The sequence below is a fragment of the Cavia porcellus genome, unplaced genomic scaffold, assembly GCF_034190915.1.
Source record: "Cavia porcellus strain 051 isolate PalLab524CR breed Dunkin Hartley unplaced genomic scaffold, mCavPor4.1 scaffold_7, whole genome shotgun sequence".
NCBI lineage: Eukaryota > Metazoa > Chordata > Mammalia > Rodentia > Caviidae > Cavia > Cavia porcellus.
In genome coordinates, this window is record NW_026947490.1 from 81,672,199 (window position 1) to 81,698,482 (window position 26,284).

General features: G+C 38.7%; 1 protein-coding gene across 4 annotated transcripts; it reads left to right on the top strand.

The window, feature by feature from the left end:
- Positions 1–2,284: 2,284 nt before the first annotated feature.
- LOC100722614 (zinc finger protein 260-like) lies at positions 2,285–25,890 on the top strand. Of its 4 annotated transcripts, XM_023563658.2 has the most exons (5): positions 2,285–2,420; positions 8,832–9,006; positions 21,105–21,231; positions 21,427–21,487; positions 23,168–25,890. In XM_023563658.2, exons 2-5 carry the CDS (start codon positions 9,001–9,003, stop codon positions 25,104–25,106), a joined length of 2,133 nt encoding a protein of 710 aa, XP_023419426.1. In that variant the 5' UTR covers positions 2,285–2,420; positions 8,832–9,000; the 3' UTR covers positions 25,107–25,890. The 4 variants fall into 4 exon arrangements, with proteins under 4 accessions (XP_023419426.1, XP_013004476.1, XP_013004475.1 ...); XM_013149022.3 differs by lacking the exon at positions 8,832–9,006 and having other exon boundaries at positions 21,086–21,231; XM_013149021.3 differs by lacking the exon at positions 8,832–9,006.
- Positions 25,891–26,284: the final 394 nt, after the last annotated feature.

Below are 26,284 nucleotides of genomic sequence, written 5' to 3' on the forward strand. Positions count from 1 at the left end.
GAAAATTGAGATTTAGGGCACCAAGTGGCTGAGCTGCACTGTGAGGCAGCTCATGTACTTTGGAGAGGAAGAATGGAGAGGGGATATGTGGTAGGACTGTACATCATAGACACACAGACAGAGTCACATATGCAGATACATGCACACACACAGAGAGACACACATACACACAGGAACACAGATACACAGAGAGACACACTCACATAGTGCCTTTCGACCATTCCTCCTTTGATGTAGCTGCTTCATGTCTTATTTTACATTTTTACCAATATGAGGTGAGCTCTGTGCTCTGTCTCACATTCCCTCCATGGTCTGATCTTCAAGAAAATATGGGCTAAAATACACCTTCACTACAAATTCCATTTCCAATATCTGAAAATTTGAGATGGTTTATCACAGTAATAGAAAGTTCAGTAACACTAATGTGAAATGGCAAAAGTTCAGTTGCCATCTCTTTTTATAAATACAAAAAATATTTAGCAATCCAAAATTCATTAATAGGGCTGGGGATTTAGCTCAGTAGCATAGGTGCCTGCCTTGCAAGCATGCAGTCGCAAGTTTGATCCCCAGTAGCCCCCCAAAACAAAGGAATGCATTAATAACAGAATGCATTTAATATTAAGACCAGTAAAGCACCTGTGCACTGTGGAGGTTGTCACAGAGATAGTGTGCAAGTTAACTGCATGAATTTCATATGGAACCTGCTAGTGCCAGGTTTCCAATCTTTACTAAGGAGTGAATTCAGGACTCAGATAAGTCAGAAGCCTGATGATTAGAAACAGAATGTTATGCACTTGATGTGAGAAACATCCATCACATTAAATCTGGTTAGATACATGACTGGTAGTTAAAACTCCATCAACACACTTAAAAGAAAATCTCCTGTTCAAGAGGCACTGTTATTAGGTAGACAGCAAGACTATTACCAAAACCCAACAAGTAATCATTGCAGAGAAAATTATTGAACCTTTTAATTTGATAGAAATTGAGCTCAGGGACTCACAAGGACAAGGAATATAGCCTTGGACAAAAGCAGGAACTTGGGAGTTATTTTTCTTATTTACCAAAAGTAGAAAGGTAAGAAAAGATGTTTTAGCTGCTCAATAACTGGAATCCATAAAAAAGCAGACAAATGATTTTCTACCTGACCTAGTCACAGGTGAGTGTGCCCACCCTACTACTGTCCTATAGTAAATGAGTGAATGTAACATTCATAAAACTAATGGCTTAGAGAGAGTAAGATTGAAATGGGAAATGAAAACACTTTGTTTGCAAGAAGGAAAAGTAATGAGGGCCAGACACCTACCTGTGAGAAGGTAGTGGCCAGATAACTGAGGGCCTTTGTTCCTGCTGCACTGATTAAAGAGGCAAAAAAGCCCTTTCCTGGGACTTGTGCCAGGTCCTGCAGTCCCAACTCAGGTACCATTGCCTTCCTGCAAATTCCTATATCAGATTCATTAGATTTTCTTTCATGCTGTCTATATTTTAGACCTAAAATTTATGAGTTGTTTAAAATCAACCTTAGATATGAAGTCAGGTCAACAATTAGGCAACAGGATAATGCACTAATTATAATGACCCTAGCATGGGATATATCCATACATGCCAAAAGTGTTTTCACTTACAGTCAAAAGTGTTTTTGCATCCCACACTCCATACCAGGAAATCTAGTGGATCACGTGTGGGACTCTGTTGTAGCAATTGTTGTGAACCTCGGCTTGGCTAGGTTTATCATGAAAATTTAGGTATGATTTATAACACTGGATACAGAATAAACTTTTCTGAAGCAGTTAGACTGTCTTTTTTTTTCCTTCATCTTTACTTTTCCCAGAAACCTGTTACTGTTTATGTATAGTTTCTTCATTCACGCTGTAATGCAGTTCTCTTGGTGGATGCACACTAATTAGTTCAATGCAAATGAGCAGACAGAGAAATCCCCTGTGAAAATCTGGGCAATAAATGTTATGGGCTCATTCCTGACAGCAGCCCATACCCATTGCAGTTTGTCCTCATCTGACTTGGCCAAATAATCTTTTATGTCTTCAAGGGATTTGTTTTTTCCAGAGGATGTTGACCAGCGAACATTTAGGACCCAACTTAAGGAGAGGGCACCTAGGCCTTTAGGAAACCCAGGACATCTCTTAAAAAGCCAGTAGTAAAGCCCTTAAAGGGAAGTAGGAATACTGACAGATGAGGGTGACATCACAGGAGAGAGTCGGGCCCAGGAGCCAATCATTGATAAAGGTGGGTCTGGCAGCTCATCCAATCAGGTGGGCCAAGGGAGGAGGGTCTTCCCTGCGGTGGTGCAGAAGGACTCTCTGTGAGTTCAGTGCTGACAGCCCGGAGCTGAGCACACTTCTAGATTCTGTGAGTTCTTATTGTGGGCTGCAAAGGATCCTCGGACACCCTCAAGCACAATGGTAAGTTGATGGTACCGGAGCTGGGAATGGGGTGGAATTGTGTGAGTTTTGGAAGGAAATGGGCTGAGCCACTGTAAGCCCAGATCGTCTTTTTGGGCAGCCCCAGGCACAGCTTGTTTTGGGGTGAGCGGTTGATTGGAGGCAAACCTGAGTCGTGTCCTCAAAATGACAAAAACTATCATCTGAATTCCATATGTGAGACCTCTCCTTGAATGATATTACTTCATAAACAGAACTCATAATCTCACAACACTGATTGCGGAGTTCCGGAACCAAAATAAAAAATGAGAAGAGCTCCTTGGCTTCCGGAATGCTTCCCCTGTGAGTAGTCAGCTGGCCGGGCACACGCGGCTCTGTGGATTTAAAATAGACGTTTATCTATCTATTTATCTTCCTTTTTCTCTTTTCTTTTCTTTTTCGTTTTTTATTGTTTGGATACAGAGTGTATCTGTGTGGTCTGGACCTTACCTCTGGGCCTTCCTCCTCCACCAGCCTCCATTGTGAGGAGATGACAGTCCTGAGTCACAGCACCCAGAAAAAAGCTCTACTTGAGCCCATGTTCTCTAACCCATTTCTTCAGCCTGTGGGGTCTACAGGAAACGGGGTTTAGAGATAAACTGGCTGTATGTATTTAGTGTTCTGTTATCTCAGGAGTTTAGTAAGTAGCAGCTGCAAGTCCCCATAGTAGACAGAAATGTGCCTTTTATTGTGGGCAAGAACATTCACTGCTGGTTCAAACACTATTTTCATTTTAATTTGTTTCAAACCCAGTAATTTTGCAACTTTTCTAGTGTCTTAATTATATGCTAAGTAAATAAACACTTTTTTTTACAATTGAACTACTGAAGCAAGGCTTGTCATAATTTAGAATGCTGTGAGGTATTTGGGTGATCCTGATGCTTTAGCTCCTGAGGGAAAAGTTCCTGCAGAGAATAACTTCCTGTAGGTGCTGCCTATTAATTCCACACTGAGAAATACAGCACACTGGTGTCTCTAAGCATGAAGAGATGTGATATATAGAGAATGGAAATGGGTGTCATATCTGAAAAAATTGCTGTAGTCTTTGGGCTGTGCTTAGACTTTGACCTACAATATGCAGTACTTAGTTGGACATAGTGACAGGTGCCCTTATTCCCAGCACTCAGGTGCCTCATTCTGGAGGATCCTTGCAAGTTTAAGGCAAGCCTTGGCTCTGAAGTGAGCTCAAGGGTATCCTAAATTGCATTGTGAGACCCTGTCTCAAAAAGACAAAAAAATTTTAAACTTTGAGATGGATTTTTTGCTGAGGTAGGAGTATATTCACCTAGGATCTGCATGAGTATTAAAGAATAAAAACAAAAGTTCTTTTTGAATGAGAAGAGCCAAAGGGATTGAAAGGAAATGGGAGAGCAGAGGCATGTGGTGGGAGGCCCAATCAGCAGCCAGAAGAGTAAAGGACTTCTGAGGTGAGCTTGACCTAGTGTGACAGCACTGAAGGGATGTCTGCCTGCTAGGTCTGAGAATAGGAAAAGGGTCAGAGGCCTATAGAAAGGAGGGAGACCTTGTCATAGATCAATACTTCTTCTGTGTCTACTGATAAGCTCCTCCCATCATCTCTGAGGTTAGATAGGAAATTAGAACCCTAGTATTGGCGGTTTGAACATATGTTGGACATCATACCTGAAGTAGCAAGGGAAGTTTTTTATGTTGGACACCAAAGATTTCAAGGCACATATCATGTTTCTTATTGTCCAGTGACTGGCCTTAGAAATTTGGCCCTTAGCTTCATCCTCCCAAATTTGAAAAAATATTTAATTGTTTAACAAATATTTTTATTGCGTTTTGAGATAAGGTCTTACTACTTTGCTAACTTGGCAAGAAGTCTTGAGACTTTGCCGGCACTTGGACTGTTGAGTATGTGCAGTACAAGTTCATGTTCTCTCAAATTTAAAAATGAATTTTAGGAACAGCAGAGGTTAAATGCAGAAGTATTTATTGAGCAAAAGAAAACTTCTGTCTGAGAGAGAGAGACAGAAGGATTCTCCAGTAAACTACTGAAGACTCTTTTTTCCTGGAATAAAACCATGAGGTGAGGCAAGCGTAAAGCGGACAAGGTGTAAAGGGAGTTTCAAGCATCATCTACTGTAGTGCAAGGGTTTCAGGTGTGCACTGCCTTGCCTGGGTCAGTGTTTTCACTTTTATGTCACCAAATTCCACCAAGGTTTACAGTTTTAGGGTAAAGTAAACAACACTGAGTCATGGTGGTGCACAAATTTAATGACAGCCCCTTGTGAGAGTTAGGAGTGTTTCAAAACTAACACCACTCTGGATAACTGAGCAAGAGATTTTTTGATATGAGATGCACATTGAAGGTTTATATCCATCCTAAATTACCTTTTATAAAGTCCATGGGACCTTAGATAATGAAGAGAAAAATATTTACAATTTAAACTTCTATTGAATTTTTAAGTTGACACATAGTATCTACTAGTGATACATGGCACATTGCAAAGTTTATATGCTCATGTCAGGGGACACAGAGATGAGTCTTTGGTTTCAGAAAAAAGACATCATAGGTGAACAACCTGTGACTCACAGTGTCCAGTATTCAGTAAGATACATGTGATATTTAGTGGTGTATTATAAATTTATCTTTCTGTTGTATCAGAAATAAAGATCAAGGCATTTGTATTCAGCACCTTGAAAAACATCTACTGCTTAGTGACGGTGTTTGCAGTATCAGGCTTGTTTTTGGGCATATTCGATGCATTTTCTTTTCAATTACTTTTAGGTTGATCAAGTCATTTTCCTTTCACAGCTCAAATGTTACTTTTATGTCAGTCCTTCCAGTCTTCATATTGTCCCCTACACAACACAAGCCTCACCCAGTTGTTTGCAGTTTGGAGAGCTGTGTTCAGCTGTTTCTCTTGAGCAGCTCCATCAGGAGAGCAGTGCAATCCTGTTTGGATATGTGAACACCTTTGGGAGCATTTTGTGTCTTTGTTTCCGTGGATTTTATTATTATTATTGTACTGAAGTGGTCCATTCTGGACATACTGCTTGACATGTGTTTCCCACATGAGAGGATAAAATGGAAATTTTAAAATGGCAGAAACTGAGCCGAGTGGTTAGCACTATGCTTAAGAGTAGACATAATAAGTATTTCTGTAATATATCTTTTAGTGTCATATCTGTAACACAGCATCAGGTTTATAATTTCAATTGAATGGTGTGTTTGCCTCAGAATGATTCAAATGTTTGGCATTTTCACCTTTTTAAAGAGAGAGGAGTTTCTAAGGTACCTAGCACTTACTGGAGTATTGACTACATGCATAGTGGTGTGAGCATACAGAATGAGTTCAAAAAGATGAATAGAGCATGAAGTCACTAGAGATAGAGCACCCGGGGCTACACTCAAGTGGATGGGGAAGGAGACAGTGCACAGGAAAAATGGACAATTCCCATTGGATATTGAAAAGGGGCTGCCTATTAAACAAATTAATCTCCTTGAAATTAGCAATTCACATCTACATGCAATTTTTAAAAACTGGGAATCAAACAATCTCATTGCCAGGCAGGCACTGCGCTGCTGAGGTACATCATTGGCCTTGTAAAAGAATTTTTCTGTGAGTGCAGAGAGAGAAGCACAATTGGTCATGTAATTATTATAATTCATTGGTAGTGACTGAACACTGTTGAAAAGGACATGCTAAATGATGCACTTTGTGCTTTTTATAGCTGTTTCACGTGTGGTTTTCACATTTGTGAAATTACAGAATGTGAATCGCATGTGGTATACTGCTCGTAATTTCAATCCACTTGTTTATACTTGATACATATTTACATTGGTTTGTATCTGTATTTCAAACCAGAGATGTCTGTTGTACATTAAGTCATAGATTCTACTAAAGTTTTGGTGGAACTATAATTTTTTTTCACCATATACACTGGTATTTGAAAGTGACTACGTTTTTATGCATTCCAACTGATTCTCTGCTAATTTTGTTTCACTTGTTATGACTTTTCTGTGTCCACTGACATCACTGTAGGAAGTTTTCCCTCTGGATTGTAATGTATTTAATTACATTAATTACTCAATAATGCCTCTAACATTTTTAAGAATTTCTTCTTTATTGTTGTTTAGATTCTGCACAAATACAGAGCAATGAAATATTTTATTTTCTGTGGAGTGATTAACATTTTTATATTGCAGCAGTTTTCTCTAGTGCTGTCTGGGAACTCAGCTCCTGGAGTCTCAGGGATGGGCCTGTTATGGGCAGTGCTGGACCTAGTCTTAGACTTCCCAAAGACTCTGATGCAGAGTACTGATACTATGCACTCAGCTCACAGTCACACTGATGAGCTTCCCTCTGCCCTGTGTTCGCTAATGTTCTGACATTGAAATCTTTCTTTTTTTCCATACCTACATTCATTGTTTTTAATATGAGTTGAGGCATCAATTTTGAGTAATTGAAATAATTCCAAATGGACATACTCAGTCATGGATTATGAAATCATTAATCATTTAAAATTTTTTTGAAATGTGTCATTTAAAAAAGTTATGATTAAATCTCTCATTCTGAGAGTATTCTTAATTTGTTTCTGCTTTTCATTTCTAATTTTATCCCAGTATTGTATAAGAGCCTGCTTGGCATGGCTTTCACTACACTGACTACATCACCTTCTGTATTGCTGCTCTGATCCTGAGCCACATGTCATACTTGGCTTATAGTAAGGCAATGTGCTGTGTATTTCTGTGATAAAACATTTGATAGAATCCAACTGATATACTGCTTTGAATTGTTATCGTGTTTATGTGTGACTTTAAAGATTGCTCTGCCTTCTTGAGCTGTTAGTCACTGATTGAGTTGTTTTGAATTCTTAAACATATACTTGTAAAGACTGATTTTTTCCCTTCCAATCCTATTTCTGTTTTTGTGGTCTGTTTTTCTTTGCAATTGGATATGTATTAAGGAATGATGTTTGTGGGCTGATTGTACATGTGCAATACAGTAAAGCTAATGTAGCTTCAGTAGATTTTGTCGAATGAATGCGACCCAAGTATGTCTGTATGCATAGCTTTCTATTTAATCTATCCTCATCAGTTCCATATAATAAGCACTGGTCTCCAGGTAGTTAGAGTACTTGCCCATTACCGAGGTGTCTAGCTATTAATCATTTCTGACACGGGTTCTTTCAGTCCCTTTAATCTGACCTGTTCTCTTGGTAATGTGACCTGCTCTCTTGATAGGCTGACCTATTCTGCTGTTAGTGAATTTAGCGTTTCATGACTGTCAGCTGTGGATTTGTTGCACTCATGTTTGCAACTGTAGTTTGCTTATCACTACCTAATACAGATTCTGTCTCATCATTTCATGTCTGAAGGCAGATAAGCAGATATAAATGAATAAGTACCTATATTGCATTTTATTGTTTTAATCATTTAAAGAAAATCTTGTTCCCAAAGCTTTTGTTTACATTTAATGATAACAATGAAAGTGTCTCACGTGTATTCAGAAGGTTTCACATTGGGTCTTAGGCAAGAAGTGAAAGTAGCCAGGTACAATCGTTTCAGGTCAGAAGGTATTATTGCATGATTGATGACAATTCTCCTTTGGAAATTTTCCAAAGTTTACAATCTGTGGTTTTTCATGGAGACTGTCTTTTCACCTTCTCCTTTCTAACTTTTCAGGAACTACTTTAGAAATTTCACATAGAAATATTTTGTGAGGTTTCATGGTGTTTCTCAATTTAGTCACCTTTTACTGTTGTTCACAAGGACTTGGATGTGAATCAAGGCCAAAGTACTTTCTCATTTAGTCTCTTGGTCACAGTTTCTGACTCTTTAATTTCCCTTGAAAAGAATCACATATATTCCCAGGAATCATAGGACAATGTATTTTCTAGACATTAGAGAGATGGATCTTGTCTGTGGATTTTCATAAACTCCATAGTAAAGGTATTCGTGGAATTCACTAGCTGAGTGTTAATTTAATAAATGTAATTGTTTTGTTCTTCCACACTTCAATATTGCTTGGTGATTTTCACAAATGTGATTTAGATTTTCTTTTCTATTCAGTATTTTTCTTGAGTGTAATAAGTTTTTGTTTATTTTTAGATTTGTGCTCCTTGATCTTAACTCTGTATGTAAAATCTTTGTATTGTGTTTCCAACAAACGTTTTCTTGTTTAATTCCCATCTTCATAGATTTCAATTTCTTCTAATTTTCATGGTTACTTGATTTTCTTCTGAGGAAACTTTCTCATTAACTGAGTGTTTTTTATCTTAAATTGCACAGTCATTCATGTTTCTCTTTCCCATTTCAACAGTTCACCAGTGCACATAAGTGAGGAGATTTTACAGTCCAGATATCTAAGGTCATACTGTTTCTCTCTGAATGTAAATGAAACACCTTTGCTTTCTTCCTGGTAGGCATAACATCATCTGAATCATGAAACAATATTCATTCTACATGCCTGTGGATGCATTGCGGATTGCCTTCCTTTCCTGAGATTCATTTGTCCACTGAGATGAATGCTGAACTTCAAATATTTTCCATGTTACGGAGTTATGTGGAATGCTTCCTTACTCACAATATTGAATGTTTGTAAGGTTTTTCCTTTCATTTATAATTGTTGAACAAATCAAATGTGTGTTTAGTTTGTTTCTTTTTGGTATTGGAAATTGAACTCAGGACCTTGAACATATCAGCCAGGTGCTTGTACCACTGAGATGTATCCTTGGTACAAAGGTGTGATTTGTAAATGAGTGAATTAATTTTAGTTTTCATTTGTTGAGGGAGTTTGATGAATAGCCACACTTTGTAATCTGAGCTGGTCTTATTACATAGCCTGGGCTGGACACTGTATGCATTACATTCCTGAAATTCCTCTTACATCTGCCTCTAAAGTGCTGGGAGAACAGGCATGTACTACCCCACTGGGCTGAACTCTTCCTTCTGTAGTTAGTGACGGATGGACTTTTTGACGTGTCTTAAATGATAGAAAATATGAAATAAAAGTGGTCTTCATTCCCAGAACATGGAGAGCAAAGCCCCACCACTGAGGTGTGGCTCTTGTCTCTGCTGGACTCGTGGTATGGGGGCTTACATATACCTTTGGTCTGGGTGGTGCCTCAGGGGCTTTACTAATGCACAAGTACCCATTGCAATTCATTTTTGTCCCACAGGCAAATTGCATAGGGGTGGGGAAGATGACCTCAAGACAGAGCCCCTTGGTTTCGCCTCCTAGCCTCCCGCTGCACGTGTAGGGCAAAATATTTTCATTCCTGTCCTTTTATTATTAGGAAAAGGGTGAAGTTTTTCTTTCCTTTACTAATTGATGCTGAAAGGCGGGGGGCGCCGTATTGGGGTTTAGGAGGGTCAATGGGATGACGGTTGATGCCCATGCAGAAGCTGGTGCCAGGTGTTTTAGCCAGGACAACTTTATCATTGGTGAATGCCTGCACATTAGACTGGAAAAACAAAGAGACAAGGTGTTATGAGTAGGCAGGCCACTATCATATTCAAGGACTCAGGGGAGGTAGAAGACAAAGTGCCTTTGATTTAGATATGTAAAATCATTACCACAGTGAGATAGAATTCTGAACAATAAGTGTGGAGTTAGGAGGAGAGAAGTTATGAGAGGTGATTATTTCCCCATCTGCAAGGGTAAATGTTAAGAGTGTAGGTAGGTAGGACTTGTCTCTGGTCCACGAGTTGAGCTGGAAAGAGTAGGAGGGGTGGGGAAAGCTGTGGTTGTGTCACTATTGGGAAAGTAAGAGCCTAGGCTTTCAGGGATCCCACCTTTGACCAAACAGCTGAGGATAGAAAGAACTAAGACAGTTGTCACATAGCACAACATGAAGATGATCTTGCACATGATGGAGGAGTCTTTAGGAAAGACTGTTAAGCGTCCTGTTGTAAAAATGATAATTAATAAAATGTAAGAAAGTAGGAACCAAAGTGGATAACAAAACATGACTTAGCCTGAGAGTTATGGCTGTGGGGCCTTCATGAAACGGAGATGAGTAGGTGACAGAAGATGAGGTGACCACTCTGAATGGTTAGATTTAGGGCTGGGAGAGCACTGCTTAGCCTGAGTGATGTGCAACCAGAATAGGAGTCCAGCAACTTTTACCACTGTAGGGTAAGGAGACTAGACTGGGGTCGCTCCACCTTGGTTGTGGTCCTATGGATTTAAAACGTTTGAGATTAATTAAATCTCCTAAGGATAGGAGGATCTGGTTTGGCCCCTTCAGAGTGTTGAAGAAGGCAGAGATCAGCATGTTGTCGTAACAAGTGTCAGAGGAAGGAGAGGACTGAGATATAGTCAGCAAGAGGAAGGAGGCTTTGGGGAGGAGGATGATTGTGGAGTAAGAATGGCCTGCCATACATAAGTTCAAAAGGACTTAAAAATGTTGGGACTCGGGGAAGTGTCCTGAGCTTGGGTAAGGCTAAGTGTTGGAGTTGAGGCCAAGGTTGGTGCAGTTACAAAATGAGCTTTGTAAGGTGTTTTTATGAGGCCATTTGCCTTTTCTACTTTTCCTGAGGATTGTGGCTGGTATGTAACGTGTAGGCGCCAGGTGTTGTGTAAGCTTGAGGATACCTGTTGAGTAATATGAGAAAAAAGATTGGACCATTATCTGACTGAAAACTCTGAGATGGCCAAACCTTAACTTGATTTCCTGTAATAGTACTTTAGTAACTACAGCAGTCTCCCTGGTTGTGGGAAAGGCATCTCTGCATCCTAAAACTGTACAAACAAAGGTGAGAAGTTATTTGAGAGTTTTGTGGTGTGGCATATGTGTAAAATCTGTCTGTCTTTCCTGGCCCAGGGTGTGTCCTTGAAATTGATGAGTAGGAAAGGAAGGGGATGCTATATGTCCCTGAGGAGAGGTCTTGCCCAGAGATGACAGTAATCTCAAGAATGAAAACTGTTAGAGAAGGGTGTGTGACTACTGGGGCTAAGAATTTGTATAGGCCTGTGATTGTATATGGAACCTGTTATGTAATTCAGTGATGATATCATGGCCTGCTAATCTGAGAGAACAAGTTTTGATCCTTGGAAAATCCATTCCTGAGTGGTTTGTTTGTAATCTGGTTTATGAAGTAACTGTAGCTGTTCTGGTGAATTATTAGGCTGACGTAGACTGTTTTGAACAAAAGGGAGAAGATGATAAGGATAGGGTCTTTGTTCAGCTAACTTGGCCTATGAATCTGGAGAGCCATTTCCTTGAGCAGTGGATCTGCAGAATTCTGGTGTGCCCTACAATGAATGACTGCTGCCTATTTTGGGAGTTGTGCTGCCTCTAGAAGTTTAAGGATAAGAGATGCATTAATGATGGGGGTTCCCTGAGAGTTAATAAAACCCTGTTCTTGCCAAATGAGTGTAAAATGCCAAATGTATACTTTGAATCAGTGTATATATTTATGACTTTGTCTTTTGCTAGTGTAAGAGCCCTTTTAAGGACAATAACTTCTGCCCTCCAGGAAGAGGTTCTAGGTGGCAGTGGATTTGCCTCTATAACTTTTGACTGGTTAATCATTGCATATCCTGTTTTTTTTTTTTTCGCTGTCTGTTTTTGTTGAACTTTCATCTATGAACCATGTGTGAAAGGCTAGAGAGAGAGAGGTGTGCTACTGATGTGAGGGAAAAGGTGGAAGTCATCTGTAAGACATCAAAGCAGTCATAGTGGGAGTGGCCCTCTGAGGTGGGAAGTAAGGTTGCCACATTAAGAGGGCCACTAGTTGCAATGGAAATGCAAGGGTCTAGCTAGAGACTAGGTGTATCTGTTGAAGGTGAGAAGGGGTCATCAGGGCAGTGAGTGCCTTATGTGAGATGAGCTCATTTAAGTGATGAGGTGAGTGTACCATAATAGACTTCTGTACTGTAAACTTTTTAGCTTCTTGTGTCAGTAGGTCTGCAGCCACAAGGGCTCAGAGACAAGGAGCTCATCCTTTTATTGTGTTGTCTAACTGTTTTGACAAGTAGGCTATGCTCGAAAACAAGGCCCCTTTTTGTGTCCTAGTACACCTACAGCATTGTGACCCTGAGAGGTAGTATACAGAGTAAAAGGTTGGGTGGGATAAGGAAGGGTAAGGGCTGGAGCTCTTAGGAGAGCCTCTTTTAATTTATGAAAGGAGGCATATATAGGCACAGTGGGGTCTAGGGATTCTGATAAAGTACCCGTGGAGGCCTTGTAGAGGGGTTGAGCGAGGGCTGCAAATTTAGAAATCCAGAGATGAAAGAAATTAGCAAAACCTAGAAAAGATGTAACCTGTTGTTTAGTTGTGGGCATCTGGAGATCTTGAAGAATAGCTTTATGATCTGTGATGATAGAACAAGCGGTGGGGGTGAGAGAGAGACCTAGATGTTTAACTTTTGGGGACGTTATCTGGACTTTAGCAAGAGTGACCCTGTGTGCTTGACTAGCAAGAAAATTAAGTAGATTAGCTGAATGCTGTATCGTTAACATACGGGATGGAGAACATAAGAGAAGGTCATCTATGTATTGAAGAAGGGTACTAGGTTTGAGATCAAGTTCTGTGAGGTAGTAGTGAGAGCTTTGCTAAAGATGTGGGGACTATTGTTGAACCCTTGGGGGAGCACTGTTCAAGCACGTTGTTGAGACCTGGGTGTCTGGGTCACTCCATGTAAATTCAAAGAGGTCCTGATGCTCAGGGTGTAGGGGGATGTTGAAAAAGGCATCTTTGATCTAGAACCATAAAATGAATGGTGGAGGGATGAATATGAAAGAACATGCTATAAGGGTTTGGCACTGCTGGGTTGTTTGGGGTAACAGCACTATTGATTACCTGTACCAGGCAATAGGACCCATCACGTCTCGGTACAGGGACAATGGGAGCATTATAGGGTGAATGGGTAGGTCTAAGAAAACCATTGTCTAAAAGGTACTTAATTATAGGTTGAAGTCCCTGTACTTACAGTTTAGGAGCTATGGGATATTGGGCAATACAAGGAAAATTTGAAGGATCCCTGAGATGGATTAAAATAGGCATGGCATGAGTAGCAAGGGTGGGATTGTAGGTATACAAACTATGGGATCGACCAGAGAAGAAGGAAGGGAGTGAATGACTTTGCAGAGCACTGTGAGGGTGTTTGGAGGACTAGAGCAGTGGAGAGGGAGAAGTTAAAGGAGAAGTTAAGCTTTTCAAGAAGGTCTCTACCTAAAAGGAGTGTGGGGCATGTTGGAATTTCTAGAAAGCTATGGGTCAAGAAAAGAGTCTGCATGGGATAGGCCCAGTCTGCAAAGGCTGTGTAGGCTGGCTGTCAGTGCCCACAACAGATATTGAGGACTTAATACCAGTACCTGAAAACTCAGGAAATACACTGTGAGTTGCCCCTGTGTCCACAAATACAGATAGTGTCTTACCTGGGACCTCCAGTTAGACTCCAGGCTCCAAAAAGGATATCTTAGTGAGTCTGTGGGCCCCGAACCCTATCAGTCTTCAGCACCAAGTCTGACCAGATCTGTCAGTGATGAATCTGGCAGTGATGGGGTTTCCTGTGAGGGTGAGGAGGTAGCACATCGCTTACCTGTTCTCTGGTGGCTAGGACATTCACTCTTCCAGTGGCCCTTAATGTTGCAGTATGAATGTGACCCCAAAGGAATGCCAGGATTGGAGCATTCTCTTGCCCAGTATCCTTCTTTGCTGCATTTGAAGCATGGTCCAGAATGGACTTGGGTAACTCCACCTTGTTTTGGCTTTTCTGTTTTTTTTTTTTAAATTTAATTTAAAGAAAAAAAAACAGTAAAAGGGTACAAGTATACAGAATTTCAAAAAAATGTAAGAAATCATTAGTTAATAGATTAAATATTGTCATCTTAGAAATAATTGTTCAAGTTACAAAATTAAAGCATACAAAGTGGACACTCAAATAGTGAGACTGCAAACTGTTGTGCTCAATGATCCAACAAAAACTTAGTAATATGGCCATCTATCTTACACACCTAAACACACTTTCAGTTGTATCATTTAGAGCACTTTCTTTTCCTCTCTTTTTTACAATAACATTTACACATTTTGGATTTTATTACTCCCACAGTTCTGATTACTTTTTAAAGAAGAGAATAAAACCAAATGTGACAAAACAAAGCAGTCAGTCGAAACAAAGAGTTGACATAGTACATGATGTAAAAACAGAATACAAGGTAATCAACAATGGTTACCACTAATGCTTCTTGCTACCTTAAAAAGAATTGCCTATATCATCATATATAATAAAATTGAACAAAACAGTACAGAACAAAACCAATAAAATCTTTCTTGGGAGCCCCAAGTGTCACTGCTAAGAGATTAGATTGATATTTAGCAATTTTTTTGAGCCTCTTTTCATTGTTTTGAGTTTTATCTCTGTTGTTGAAGACACAGAATGCTAAAATAAGACGGTCTCCTTTTGGGGTTTGCAGGCCACTTTCAAGCTTTTGTAACTTTTTGTTAATATCAGGGGCAGACTGAAAAATAAAATGAGTTAAAAACAATCATCCCGTTATGAGAGTCTGGGTTTACATTAGTAAACTTATGTAAGATGTCCCTAAGATGATTTAGGAAAACAGCTGGGTTTTCATTAGCCTCCTGGAGCTGTTCTAAAGTTTGTTATAGTTAGTATGTTTGTGAGCGATTTCATTAAGGCCCATAATTAGATATTCAACCATCTTATGCATTTTTTTCAACCTTCTCCATTTTGGTAACTCCAGTTAGGATCTTGTTCTGGCACCAAGGTAGGTCCAGGATCATTTTCACTGGTGTTTGCCTTACATCTGCAATCCTCTTCTTCTCAAGCTGCTTGCCACAGCAGAGCTTACTCTTGTGAGCTGAGGGTGGAGTTCAGAATCACATAAATATCCTTAAAATGTAATCATAGCAATTCAAGTTCTTTCATATAATTTTGTGGGTCAACAGAGATGCAACCTATTTTATAGTTAATCTGAGATTACCTGGACCATGAGACCCATCTCAAGATGCAGGCACTCCACCACATTGTGAAGGGCCAAAAGATGGCAACTGTCCTCTACACAAGCTGTAGCAACCATGTGGCCAACCAGAAGGCTGGAGTGCCCGAGACGTAGTATGGTGAGTGAATGGAGAAAATGTCAATGCAGGAGAGGGAGATAAAAAATCTTCAGACAGGACAGGTAGTTCTGGCAGAGGGGAGTGAGAGTTTGGAGACTGGAGAGAAACACTAATACAGGGGTTAAAGATGCTAGGGGAATGTTCAGAGGTTTTAAGAGTAGCATTAGGGACCCTGGAAGGGGTGGGGGATAGATGACTGCGCAGAGAGTGGTAATTGCAGAGCAGGAGCAGAAATCTTTGAGAAGGCTGCGAGGCTTGATCTTGGGAATAGGACAGAAGGGGTGGGTGAAAAACCAGAGGGACCTCATCTGGGGGTCTTGGGGACAGGAAGGGAATGTTTGTGGTGCAGTCCAGGTAGCTAAAAATATTTGAGGAGGTGTACATGATTTAATGAGAGAAGAGCACATTCTTAGAGTAAGGAAAGCCTGTACATACGAAATTTCTGCTAACTTGTTGTCAGTGTAACAAAAGTCATATAAATTTCTGAGAATACAGGGGTCAAAGGTCCCCTCTTTATGCCATGGGCTGCCGTTATGTTGGTAGGTTGGCCTAGCCTCCTGGCAGTAAAAGGTTAATTGTTTAGTTTTTATGGTTTTCTTTAAGACCAGAGTACCCAGATTACAGACCAGGCACCATAAAGTTGTGTTTTTTGGGGGAGATGAAATAATATTTCCCATGATGGAATCACAGTAAAGTGAGCCAATGGACAGTGACCTAAAGCAGACCAGTTTGTCACTTGGCCTTTTAGACCAACAGTAATTCTCCCAACTCATGTCTTTGCAGTCATCACTAAAAGCACAAGTTTTATCCTAGTGGATTACAGTAACGGCTCTACCTTGGGCCTGCGCAAGGCATGTGAAAACTGCTACAACTAGTCAGGGAGGGAAGGAAGATCCAGCATGGGGCCTGGATCTTCAATGATCCAACAAAAACTTAGTAATATGGCCATCTATCTTACACACCTAAACACACTTACTCCACCCGTGGAGTAATCCTTGGACAGAATTGGCTCACCTGTGGTAAATGAATTAGACCATTGTTGTTTGCAAACCAGCAGCAGAAAGTTGAGCAGCTTCTGTGTGTTGAAAAATTAGGAATTAATTCAGGATGGAGTCCAGTCAGTCTGTGAACTGGCAGGGGACTCAAACTGGGAAGATCCGAGGAGTCACTCACACACTGTTCCCGGTCAGGGAACCAACTGATAGAAGTTTCAGCATGGCTAAAAAGAAAGAAATGTGAAATAAAAGTGGCCTTTATTCTAAGAATGCCAAGAGAAAACCCCACGACCATGGAGGTCTGGCTTTTTTCTCTGTTGGACATATGGTGTAGTGGCCTACATATAGCTTTGGTCTGGAGTGGTGCCTAAGGGGCATTACTGATGCCGAAGTAGCCCATTGGAACTCAATTTGTGCCACAGGTAAATTGCCTAGTGGAAGGGAAGTTGACCTCAAAGCAGAGCCCCCTTGGTTCTGCCTCCCAGTCTCCTGCTTCAACAACATCTAGGGCAAAATCCTTTCAGTGAGCACTTACTTTTCTATACCTCCATTTTCATTGCATTTCAAGCATTTCATATATATTCTTCCCCACATTATCTTCCTTTACACCCTAGTAGAGTTTCTAGTATTCAAGTACAAGGAGATAGTTTGGTATTCCTGAGCTTTAGGGTTATAGCTCCCCTTTCCCTAATTTTCTAGTCTATAGAATGATCAAATAAACCTTTATTTTCATTAAATTTTAGTAATTCCTGCATTCATATTCAACTTAATATTTATCTGTGAAACCAGTTTCTTTTAAAATTTATTAAAAATTTAAATAGGGTAAATTAAACAGAACAAAACAGATCATAAGAACAGAATTTAAGACACACAGAGTTGAAAGCAAGACCACCAGAGATCTTAACACTATCTATCATAATGCCTCTTGTTTTCTTCCAAATAGTTGTCCATATCTTACATACAGTGAATACATACTGAACAACATAGTACTAAGCTTATCAGAACAGGATGATGAAGGCATGTTAGGTCTTCAACACCAAACAATAGGGAAGTCAGCAATGGCTGCAATAATGTCCCTCATTCTCTTCAAAATAGCTGTCCATATCTTTACATATGTTCAAATTAAATAAAAGAAAACAGACTAATATCACTCTGAACAGAGAATAATAGTATTGTTAGATTTTATATCATAATGCTACAAAATTAGCACTGGCTATTTCAGTGTCTCTTCTTCTGAGGATCTGTTCATTACATTGTGCATTATACAACCTATTCTTGGAATCTGTTTAGAAGTTCTACACATGCATGAACCTCTACATGTATACCTCTCTTTTCTGTATTATAGGGAAAAACATCAAAAGAAGACAACAAAACAAATTCCTAGATAAACTTGAAATGAAAAAGACATATAAAACCACAATATTAGGTGATCTACAGTAATTGCTATGATGTCTCTTGTTATTTTCAATAGAATTGTCTATATTATCAGGCATAATATAATTGAGCATAACACTACACAGCAATATTAATAAAAAAAACACCATTAGAGACATTGTAGGACTTCAACAACAGTTAATAATAAAACCAGAATGGGTATCCCATTGCATCTCATCATCTTCAGTGTAGTTGCCTCTACTGTGGAAACTATCAAGCATACAAAATCCGACTAAAATCAGTGAAGAGAAAACAGCAATCTAACAAGGCAGATTCAAATATGATCCGTCACAGTAAGACAGGGCTTCGGTTTAAGTTAGTAAGAAATTAAGGATAGTGAGCACTGTATATCCTGCTATATATCGGATAGCTGTCTGTACCCTCAAATCTAGTATGAATAGACAGACTGAAACAGAATAAAAAATCCTGATACACTATTAACAGTGTCTGTTGCCTTCTTTTTTTTTTTTTAGACAATTCCTCCCCTTTCCCTTTCTCAGGGTGTTTTATACATTTTGGGTCCCACTAGTTCCTCTAGTTTTTAGATTAGGGGGGCAAGCCATTATCTTTCTAAGTTGTGCTGAACCTTTTTACCTGTGAGCTTGATCTTGAGCTGTATTCCTTTATGTACTAAAGATTCAAGGTTTTCTTTCCTTATAGCTGAGTAGTTCTGCACTCTACAAAAGTGTCATGACTTCTCAACCTATCTTCAGCTGCTGGATGAGCTGTCTCTATTTCTCCCTGTTCCCTGTCACATAGAGCATGATTTTCTCATCTTTGACTTTCAGTTTATTAACCCCTTTTCAGGTTGTGTATATTTCCCATTCAGAGCATCTCGATGGACCCTATCTCCTGATCTACTCTGTGTTTCTTTTTGTTAGTGTAGTAAGGCCTTCTATGTTAGAGATTATAGCCAACCTTCTCAGCCTCATCTCTGCTATGCTATTTTTCTGCTATTGATTGTTTACTTTTCTCCTTCATTCTACTGTCTGTCTCATTCTTTTTGAGGTCTCTCTGCCACTGTTGCTGGAAACCTGGTATTTTTTTCTCTCTTTCTGGAATATCCTTCAGTATTTTTTGTATTGCTTAATTGCTGGTCACAAACTCCCACAAGTTCCTGTTTGTCATGAAAACCTTAATCTTGTTTCTCCATTAATTTTGAGAGAGAGTTTTTCAGGGTACATCAGTTTGGGTTGGAAGTTATTTTCTTTCAGGTCTTGGAATACTTTGCTTGAAGCTCTTCTTGATTTGATCATTTGTGTCAAGAAATCTGTCATGATTTTGATGGGTTTCATTTGTAAATGATCTGTTTCTTTGACTGCTTTTAATATTCTGTTCTTTTGATGAATTTCTGGAATCTTGATTATTATGTTTGGGTGTAGATCTCTTTTGGTTGTTGCTGGCTGGAGTTCTGTATGCCTCATTAATCTGGATATCATTTCATATGCTTGGGAAGTTTTCCTTAATTATTTCTGAGAATAGCTTTTGTAATTCATTTCTTTTCACTCCTGGTTCTTCACTCACATTTTTTATTCTTAAGTTATAGATCCTTTTGTCATCTTCTAGCCTTTGTATTGTTACTTCTTGGTTCCTTGTTAATTTTAAGAGATCTATTCTTTCATGATCACACATTGCAAATCTATCTTTAAGTTTTGAAAGTCTCATTTTAGTTTCTGTCAAGGAATTTTTCCAGCTTTCAGTGGAAATTTTAATGTCTTGGTTTGGTAATCTCTTTGGGTATGTTTCATGTATTCTAGATTTTTAAAAATATTCTTAATGAAAGGTTTCTCTTCTTTTTCTGAGTTCCTGCATTCTTCTGTCTGTGTCTTCTTGAGAGGTGTTAGATATTTCTTTTATTAATCTTTTTTATATCTTGCCTCACTTGAATTAGAATTTCAGTTTTAATATCTATGAGGTCACAAAATTATTTCTTTATTTCCTCTGATGCTCTGGCTGATATTGTATGATTGCTGCCCTCAATCTCTTCTGTATTTACCTCTTGGACTTATTTTCCCTGGGTTGGTCGCTGGAGGGTTTTTCTTGTTTGTTTCTCTTGTTATGTTTCTTTTTTCTCTCAACCAGGTGTATGGTGAGGAGCTCAGGCCCTTTCCATATTGCTTATGGATTTTCTGAAACATGCTGGCTAGGGGATTGCTGCCCTCTCCAGTTTGCTGTTGATCTGAGACTTGCACACAGGGACAATATGGGCTGGCCTCTTTCCTCTGAACCAGTCAACTGGCGAGTGCCTTCAGCATGTTAGTCTGTGTCATGGGGATGTCACAGGTTCAGTCAGTTTCATCCCTGGCCACTGGGTCCTGAATGGGGATGTGACCCAGCCCAAGCAGATCCCACCAGTCCTCTTTCGGCCCGGGATGGCTGACTGACATCACTGTGGTTCTGGGTTCAGGCCCATCCTGCCCAACTCCATTATGTCATCCAGCTCATCACCCACTCCTTGGGACCCAATTCCTAGCACTGTCCAAAGATGTTGGTTTTGCTCTCCATTATACTGCACCCTCCTGCCAAGGGCCTAGGGCTCACCAACCCCCAATTTTGGGGGCCAGCAATTGAGCACCACTATGAGTCATCTGATACCAAGGAATGCCTAGCACATTGCAAGATTGGCCTCAGTAAGAACATCTGGTTCCAGCCTTTCATCCATATTGTTCCTTCCCTTTTTCCCTTTTCTTTTTCCTCAATTTCTTCTTGGGTCATGAGAATCCTTCTCCTTTCATCTGGTCTTCTCCCTGGTGTTAAATTCTAGCATCTGAGTTGTTTCTCTCAGAAAGGCTCTCTACCCTGCTACTTATCAAGCTGACATCTTCAGCAAGACTATAAATTCTGTCTAGAAAGAGAGATGAACTCAGTGCTATGAATAATCAGGTGTTTTGAGAATGGTGGTTTACAGGTGCCTTTTTGAGCTCTGCTTTAAAGTCAGTGAAAAACTACAGTTATAGGTGCCCTGCAAGACAAGCCATGCTACAGTTCTATGATTACTTTGGAAATGTGTTGCAGTCTAGCATCATTGTTCTAAGTGGCCTAATTTGAATGTACTTGAGTTTTGATGATCATGATATGCAGTTAATACTTGAAAGAATGACCTTTAGTTAGACATTTTATTTGGGGACCTGAGATATATTTGTTGTGTTTCTAACCTTCAGGGTACTTGTCACTATTTAGGTTACAGTGAACTTTGAAGATGTAACTGTGAAGTTCACCCCAGAGGAGTGGGATTTACTGACTCCATTCCAGAAGAAGCTGTACAGAGGAGTGATGTGGGAAACATATATGAATATTACTGTGACACGTAAGGATGATATGTCTCATTTATTTATGCAAACAGCATTATTACTCAGTGATATAGTGTAATATATTTGATAATTATAATATTGGCTTACATATCTCAGGCCTGAGTATATTATACTATGAGTATAACTGGAACCAGTGATGCTTTAATGTAGTGTTATAGTGAATTTTTTTTATTTCTGTGTCTATAATACAGGAAGAATATGGCATAATCTGCAAATTAAAGAAGAGGACAAAAATTGTTCAAGAAATCTCAGGTGATTGACAATCAAAAGAGAAAGGGAACATTTCTTAAATGTCATTTTTGAGTATAAATATTGCAACAGAGGAACTTGAAGAAATGAGATCATATTCCACTTTATTTAACTCACAGAAATATCAAGATAAACACTTGATTTTATTTTGTATTATCTGGAAATCCCTAGAAAAAGATTTTAATGTAGGAATCAGAGTGCTGATACTATGTAACAAATAACACTATCTAATACATCAGTTTAAAAATTGCTTTCATGATTCTGGTAATGTATGAGAGTAAATTTAAATATTGTAATCTCATATCTAGGAAATGACAAAAATTGTGAATTTTCATAGAAACTCTTCTTCAAAATATCATTTGTATATATGTGAATACTGAGACTTTCATGATCTAAAAAATTTTTCACATAGAATCAGTACTTAAAATGGAAATGAATGCTACAGTTTATAATAAGTACTTTGAAAATATCCTATAGAATGTTGAGCTTTTCATGTTTAATTTCCTCATACATTGTTGATGGATACATAAAATAGAAACATGGTAAACAATATCCAGAGATCTGAAAAGTAAAATGATGTGTTTCATATTTTATCACATGTAAATCCATCGCTGTACACTTTTGTTTTTTACTTTTGTGCCATGATTTTATACTGTAGTTCAGATTGACTTTTCACTTACTGTGTAGTCCATACTGGCTGAAACTTAGAGGTATCCTTCTGCCTCTATCTCCTGACTGTTGATTGAGTTGTACTGTTTCATTATGTGTAATGATTCTCTCACTATATTGTGAAATACATTAAGATTATCAAATGTTGATGATCCACACAATGTGTTGTTCAGTGCAGCACATGAAAAGTCATTTACAACATCTAATACAAAATCAACTCATAGTACCTAAGCTATAGGAAGAGCCCAGATGCTCCTCACAGGGTGCCAAGGTAAAGAAAATATGGAGTCTGCTCATCATGGTGGTGCATCCTTGCGATCCCACTACTCTGGGAGGCTGAATCAGCTGGATGACAATCTGATGCTCAGCCCGAGCAAGTTCATGGTCAATAAGAATCTCTTTCAAAAACAAATAATAGGTCAGCTAATTTAATTCAGTCCAATACCTGTGTTTAACTCTACACTGAAAAAAAAAATGCCAAACAAGGAACTGTGATATGTTTTCACAAGAAACAGAAAGAGTTGAACCTTAAGTGAAATAAATCAGACTCAGAAATGGAAATATTACAGGTTTCCCCTTAAATGGGAAGGTAATAGCATATTTGAGGCGTGAAAGTTAAGAGAGATAATATGAGACCAGAAACCCTTACTTTTTGTAGATGAGAAAGATGATCAGGCTAAATAGATGATGGGGAGAATGAAGACATGAGGAGCCAAAAGAATGATCAATATTTGATAGTCATTTGTACCAATCCTAAAATGATATTATATATTAGTACCATATACCAATTTAAAATTCTGAAATGAAAACCAACATCTTTAGAATTAACAGTACTTTGAAAGAAGTGCAGGGCAGTGAGTCAGTTACCATCAGTTAGTTAACCAGGGCAGGGCAGTGAGTCAGTTAACCATCAGAATTACTTAGCAGGCATCAAACCAAAGTAGTCATCACAAACCTCAGTTGTTAATGAGGAGCTCTTTCCATTGTGATTGATATCTTTTTATTTCTTTACAGATGTGATAAAGACAATTATTTGAGAATTGAGAAGCAGCAATATAAATATAATGAAGATATGGAGACCTGCAGTGATTTCCAGTCTGTTCAGAAGCAATGTGGGGAAGCATTCAGTATACTCAGTAGCTGTCAAAGACATAAAAACATTCACACTGGGGAGAAGCCTTGTGTATACAACAAATGTGGGAAAGCATTCACCACAGCCTCTAAATGTAAAGCACATGATAGAACTCACACTGGGGACAAACTCTTTAGATGTAGGCAATGTGGGAAATCTTTCAATCGAAAGGATAACCTTATTAATCATGAAAGAGTTCACACAGGTGAGAAACCTTATGTATGCAACAAATGTGGGAAAGCATTCAGTAGAGCCTCTGGCTGTAAGACACATGAAAGAATTCACAGTGGGGAGAAACCCTTTGTTTGTAAGCAGTGTGGGAGATCTTTCAATCGAAAGGATAACCTTAGTAATCATGAAAGAGTTCACACAGGGGAGAAACCCTATGTATGCAACAAATGCGGGAAAGCATTCAGGAGTGCATCACAGTATAAACTACATGATAGAATTCACACTGGGGAGGAATGCTATGTATGCAACAAATGTGGGAAAGCATTCATCAGTGCTTCACAATGTCAAAATCATGATAGAGTTCACACTGTGGAGAAACCATTTGTATGTAAGCATTGTGGGAAATCTTTCAACCGAAAGGACAACCTTATAAATCATGAAAGAATTCACACTGGGGAGAAACCCTATGTATGCAACAAATGTGGGAAAGCATTCATCAGTGCGTCACAATGTCAAAAACATGATAGAATTCACACTAGGGTAAAACCACTTGTATGTAATCAATGTGGAAAACTTTTCAAGCAAAAGCGTTATCTTATGATACATGAAATACTTCATACTGCAGAGAAACCCTATGTATGCAACAAATGTGGGAAAGCATTCATCAGTGCATCACAATATCAAATACATGATAGAATTCACACTGGCGAGAGACCATTTTTATGTAAGCAATGTGGAAAATCTTTCACACAAAAGCGTTATCTTATTATACATGATAGAATTCACACTGAGGAGAAACCATTTTTATGTAAGCAATGTGGAAAATGTTTCAAGCAAAAGCATTATCTTATTATACATGAGAGACTTCATACTGGAGAGAAACCCTATGTATGCAACAAATGTGGGAAAGCATTCATCAGTGCATCAAAATGTCAAATACATGATAGAATTCACACAGGGGAGAGACCATTTTTATGTAAGCAATGTGGAAAATCTTTCACACAAAAGCGTTATCTTATTACACATGATAGAATTCACACTGAGGAGAAACCATTTTTATGTAAACAATGTGGAAAATCTTTCAAGCAAAAGCATTATCTTATTATACATGAGAGACTTCATACTGGGGAGAAACCCTATGTATGCAACAGATGTGGGAAAGCATTCAGTTCAGCCTCTAGCCTTAAAGCACACGATAGAATTCACACTGGGGAGAAACCATATGTATGTAAACAATGTGGGAAATCTTTCAGTCATAATTCCACCCTTATTATACATGAAAGAATTCACACTGGGGAGAAACCCTTTGTATGCAACAAATGTGGGAAATCTTTCAACCAAAAGGATAACCTTATTAAACATGAGCGAATTCACACAGGGGAGAAACCCTATATATGCAACACATGTGGGAAAGCATTTGTCAGTGCAAAGCGATGTAAAGCACATTGTAGAATTCACACTGGGGAGAAACCCTTTGTATGTAATCAATGTGGGAAATCTTTCAAACAAAAGCGTTCTCTTATTATGCATGAAAGCCTTCATGGTGGGGTGAAACCCTATGTATGCAACAAATGTGGGAAAGCATTCAGGACAGCGTCTAGCTGTAAAAAACATGAAAGAACTCACTGGGGAGAAACCATATGTATGTAAACAATGTGGCAAATCTTTCAGTCAAAATGTAAGCTTACTATACATGAACGAATTCATACTAGGGAGAAAACCTTTGTAAGCAATATTTAAAATGTTTCAGTCAAAATGTTATTATTACTGATGAAAGATTTCACACTGGGTAGAACCTCTGTGGATACAACCAATATGACAAAGCATTCAGTATACAGAAGTGCTAAAAGAAGCCCTTTCTGTGTAAGCAATTTGGGATGTCTTTCTGCTATAGTTGTAGCTTTTGTGTATATAAAAGAATTCACTGTAGAAAAACCCTACCTATAAGAGAAATGAGTAAGTGGATTTGTTAATAAATTTGCAGGTCATAAACATAAAAGATCTCACACTGGGGAAAAACCTATGAACATAAGGAGTATAGGAAAACTTTCCACAACTGGAGAGATTGTCACTATATGACAGAACTCCGTGCAGTAATTCTATGAATTTCAACAATGGTTGACAGCATTTAGTGCACAAACATGCCATCAAATAGGGGAATAATGTACACAAGAAAGAAACCCTAAGTATGTAGGCAATGTGGAAAAGATATGCTGCAGTTTTTCCCTTTTCCAAACATAAGATTCCTTCACACCAGGGCGTAACTACACGTAAGAAATATTTGAAAATTTGAGATGATACAGGTGGTAACCTAAGTGATGTCATATTGTGGCTTGAGCCTATGTATGCAATGTGGGAAAGCATTCAGTATACATGGTTATTGTAAATCCTGTGAAAATAATCATAATAAAATGAAATCATATGTACAATATAACTATTTTGAAAATAATTCATAAATTGCTCATGGAGAAGTGACCTGCAAAAATAATATAAAATTATTGCTGTAAACATATTCATAGATTTTTTGAAAACACCTTCAACACAGTTACCCAAAAATGTTTTCTTTTTTATAAATCACGCATAAATATCTGATCTATTTTTTGTAGTCTTAAAAAAAATACAGTGTTTAAAGGAAATTTAAGTATGAAGAAGTTTTTCCCCATGTTTTTTATCCACCAATGTCTTGTCTTGTTGGATGATACCAAGTTACCTCATGACCGTTTTTTTCCCCACCATAATCTGTAACTCTTGTATCAGTTTACCCAGAAGGATGTATACATTCATATTCAAAAATCTGCTTGTATTCATGGCCTGATCTATATAGCCAT

Bases quoted from the DNA above. Each gene is read 5' to 3' on its own strand.
- LOC100722614 (XM_023563658.2), top strand. The intron at 21,232-21,426 runs GTAAGGATGATA...TCTATAATACAG, and splicing joins TATGAATATTACTGTGACAC to GAAGAATATGGCATAATCTG. The intron at 21,488-23,167 runs GTGATTGACAAT...ATTTCTTTACAG, and splicing joins AATTGTTCAAGAAATCTCAG to ATGTGATAAAGACAATTATT.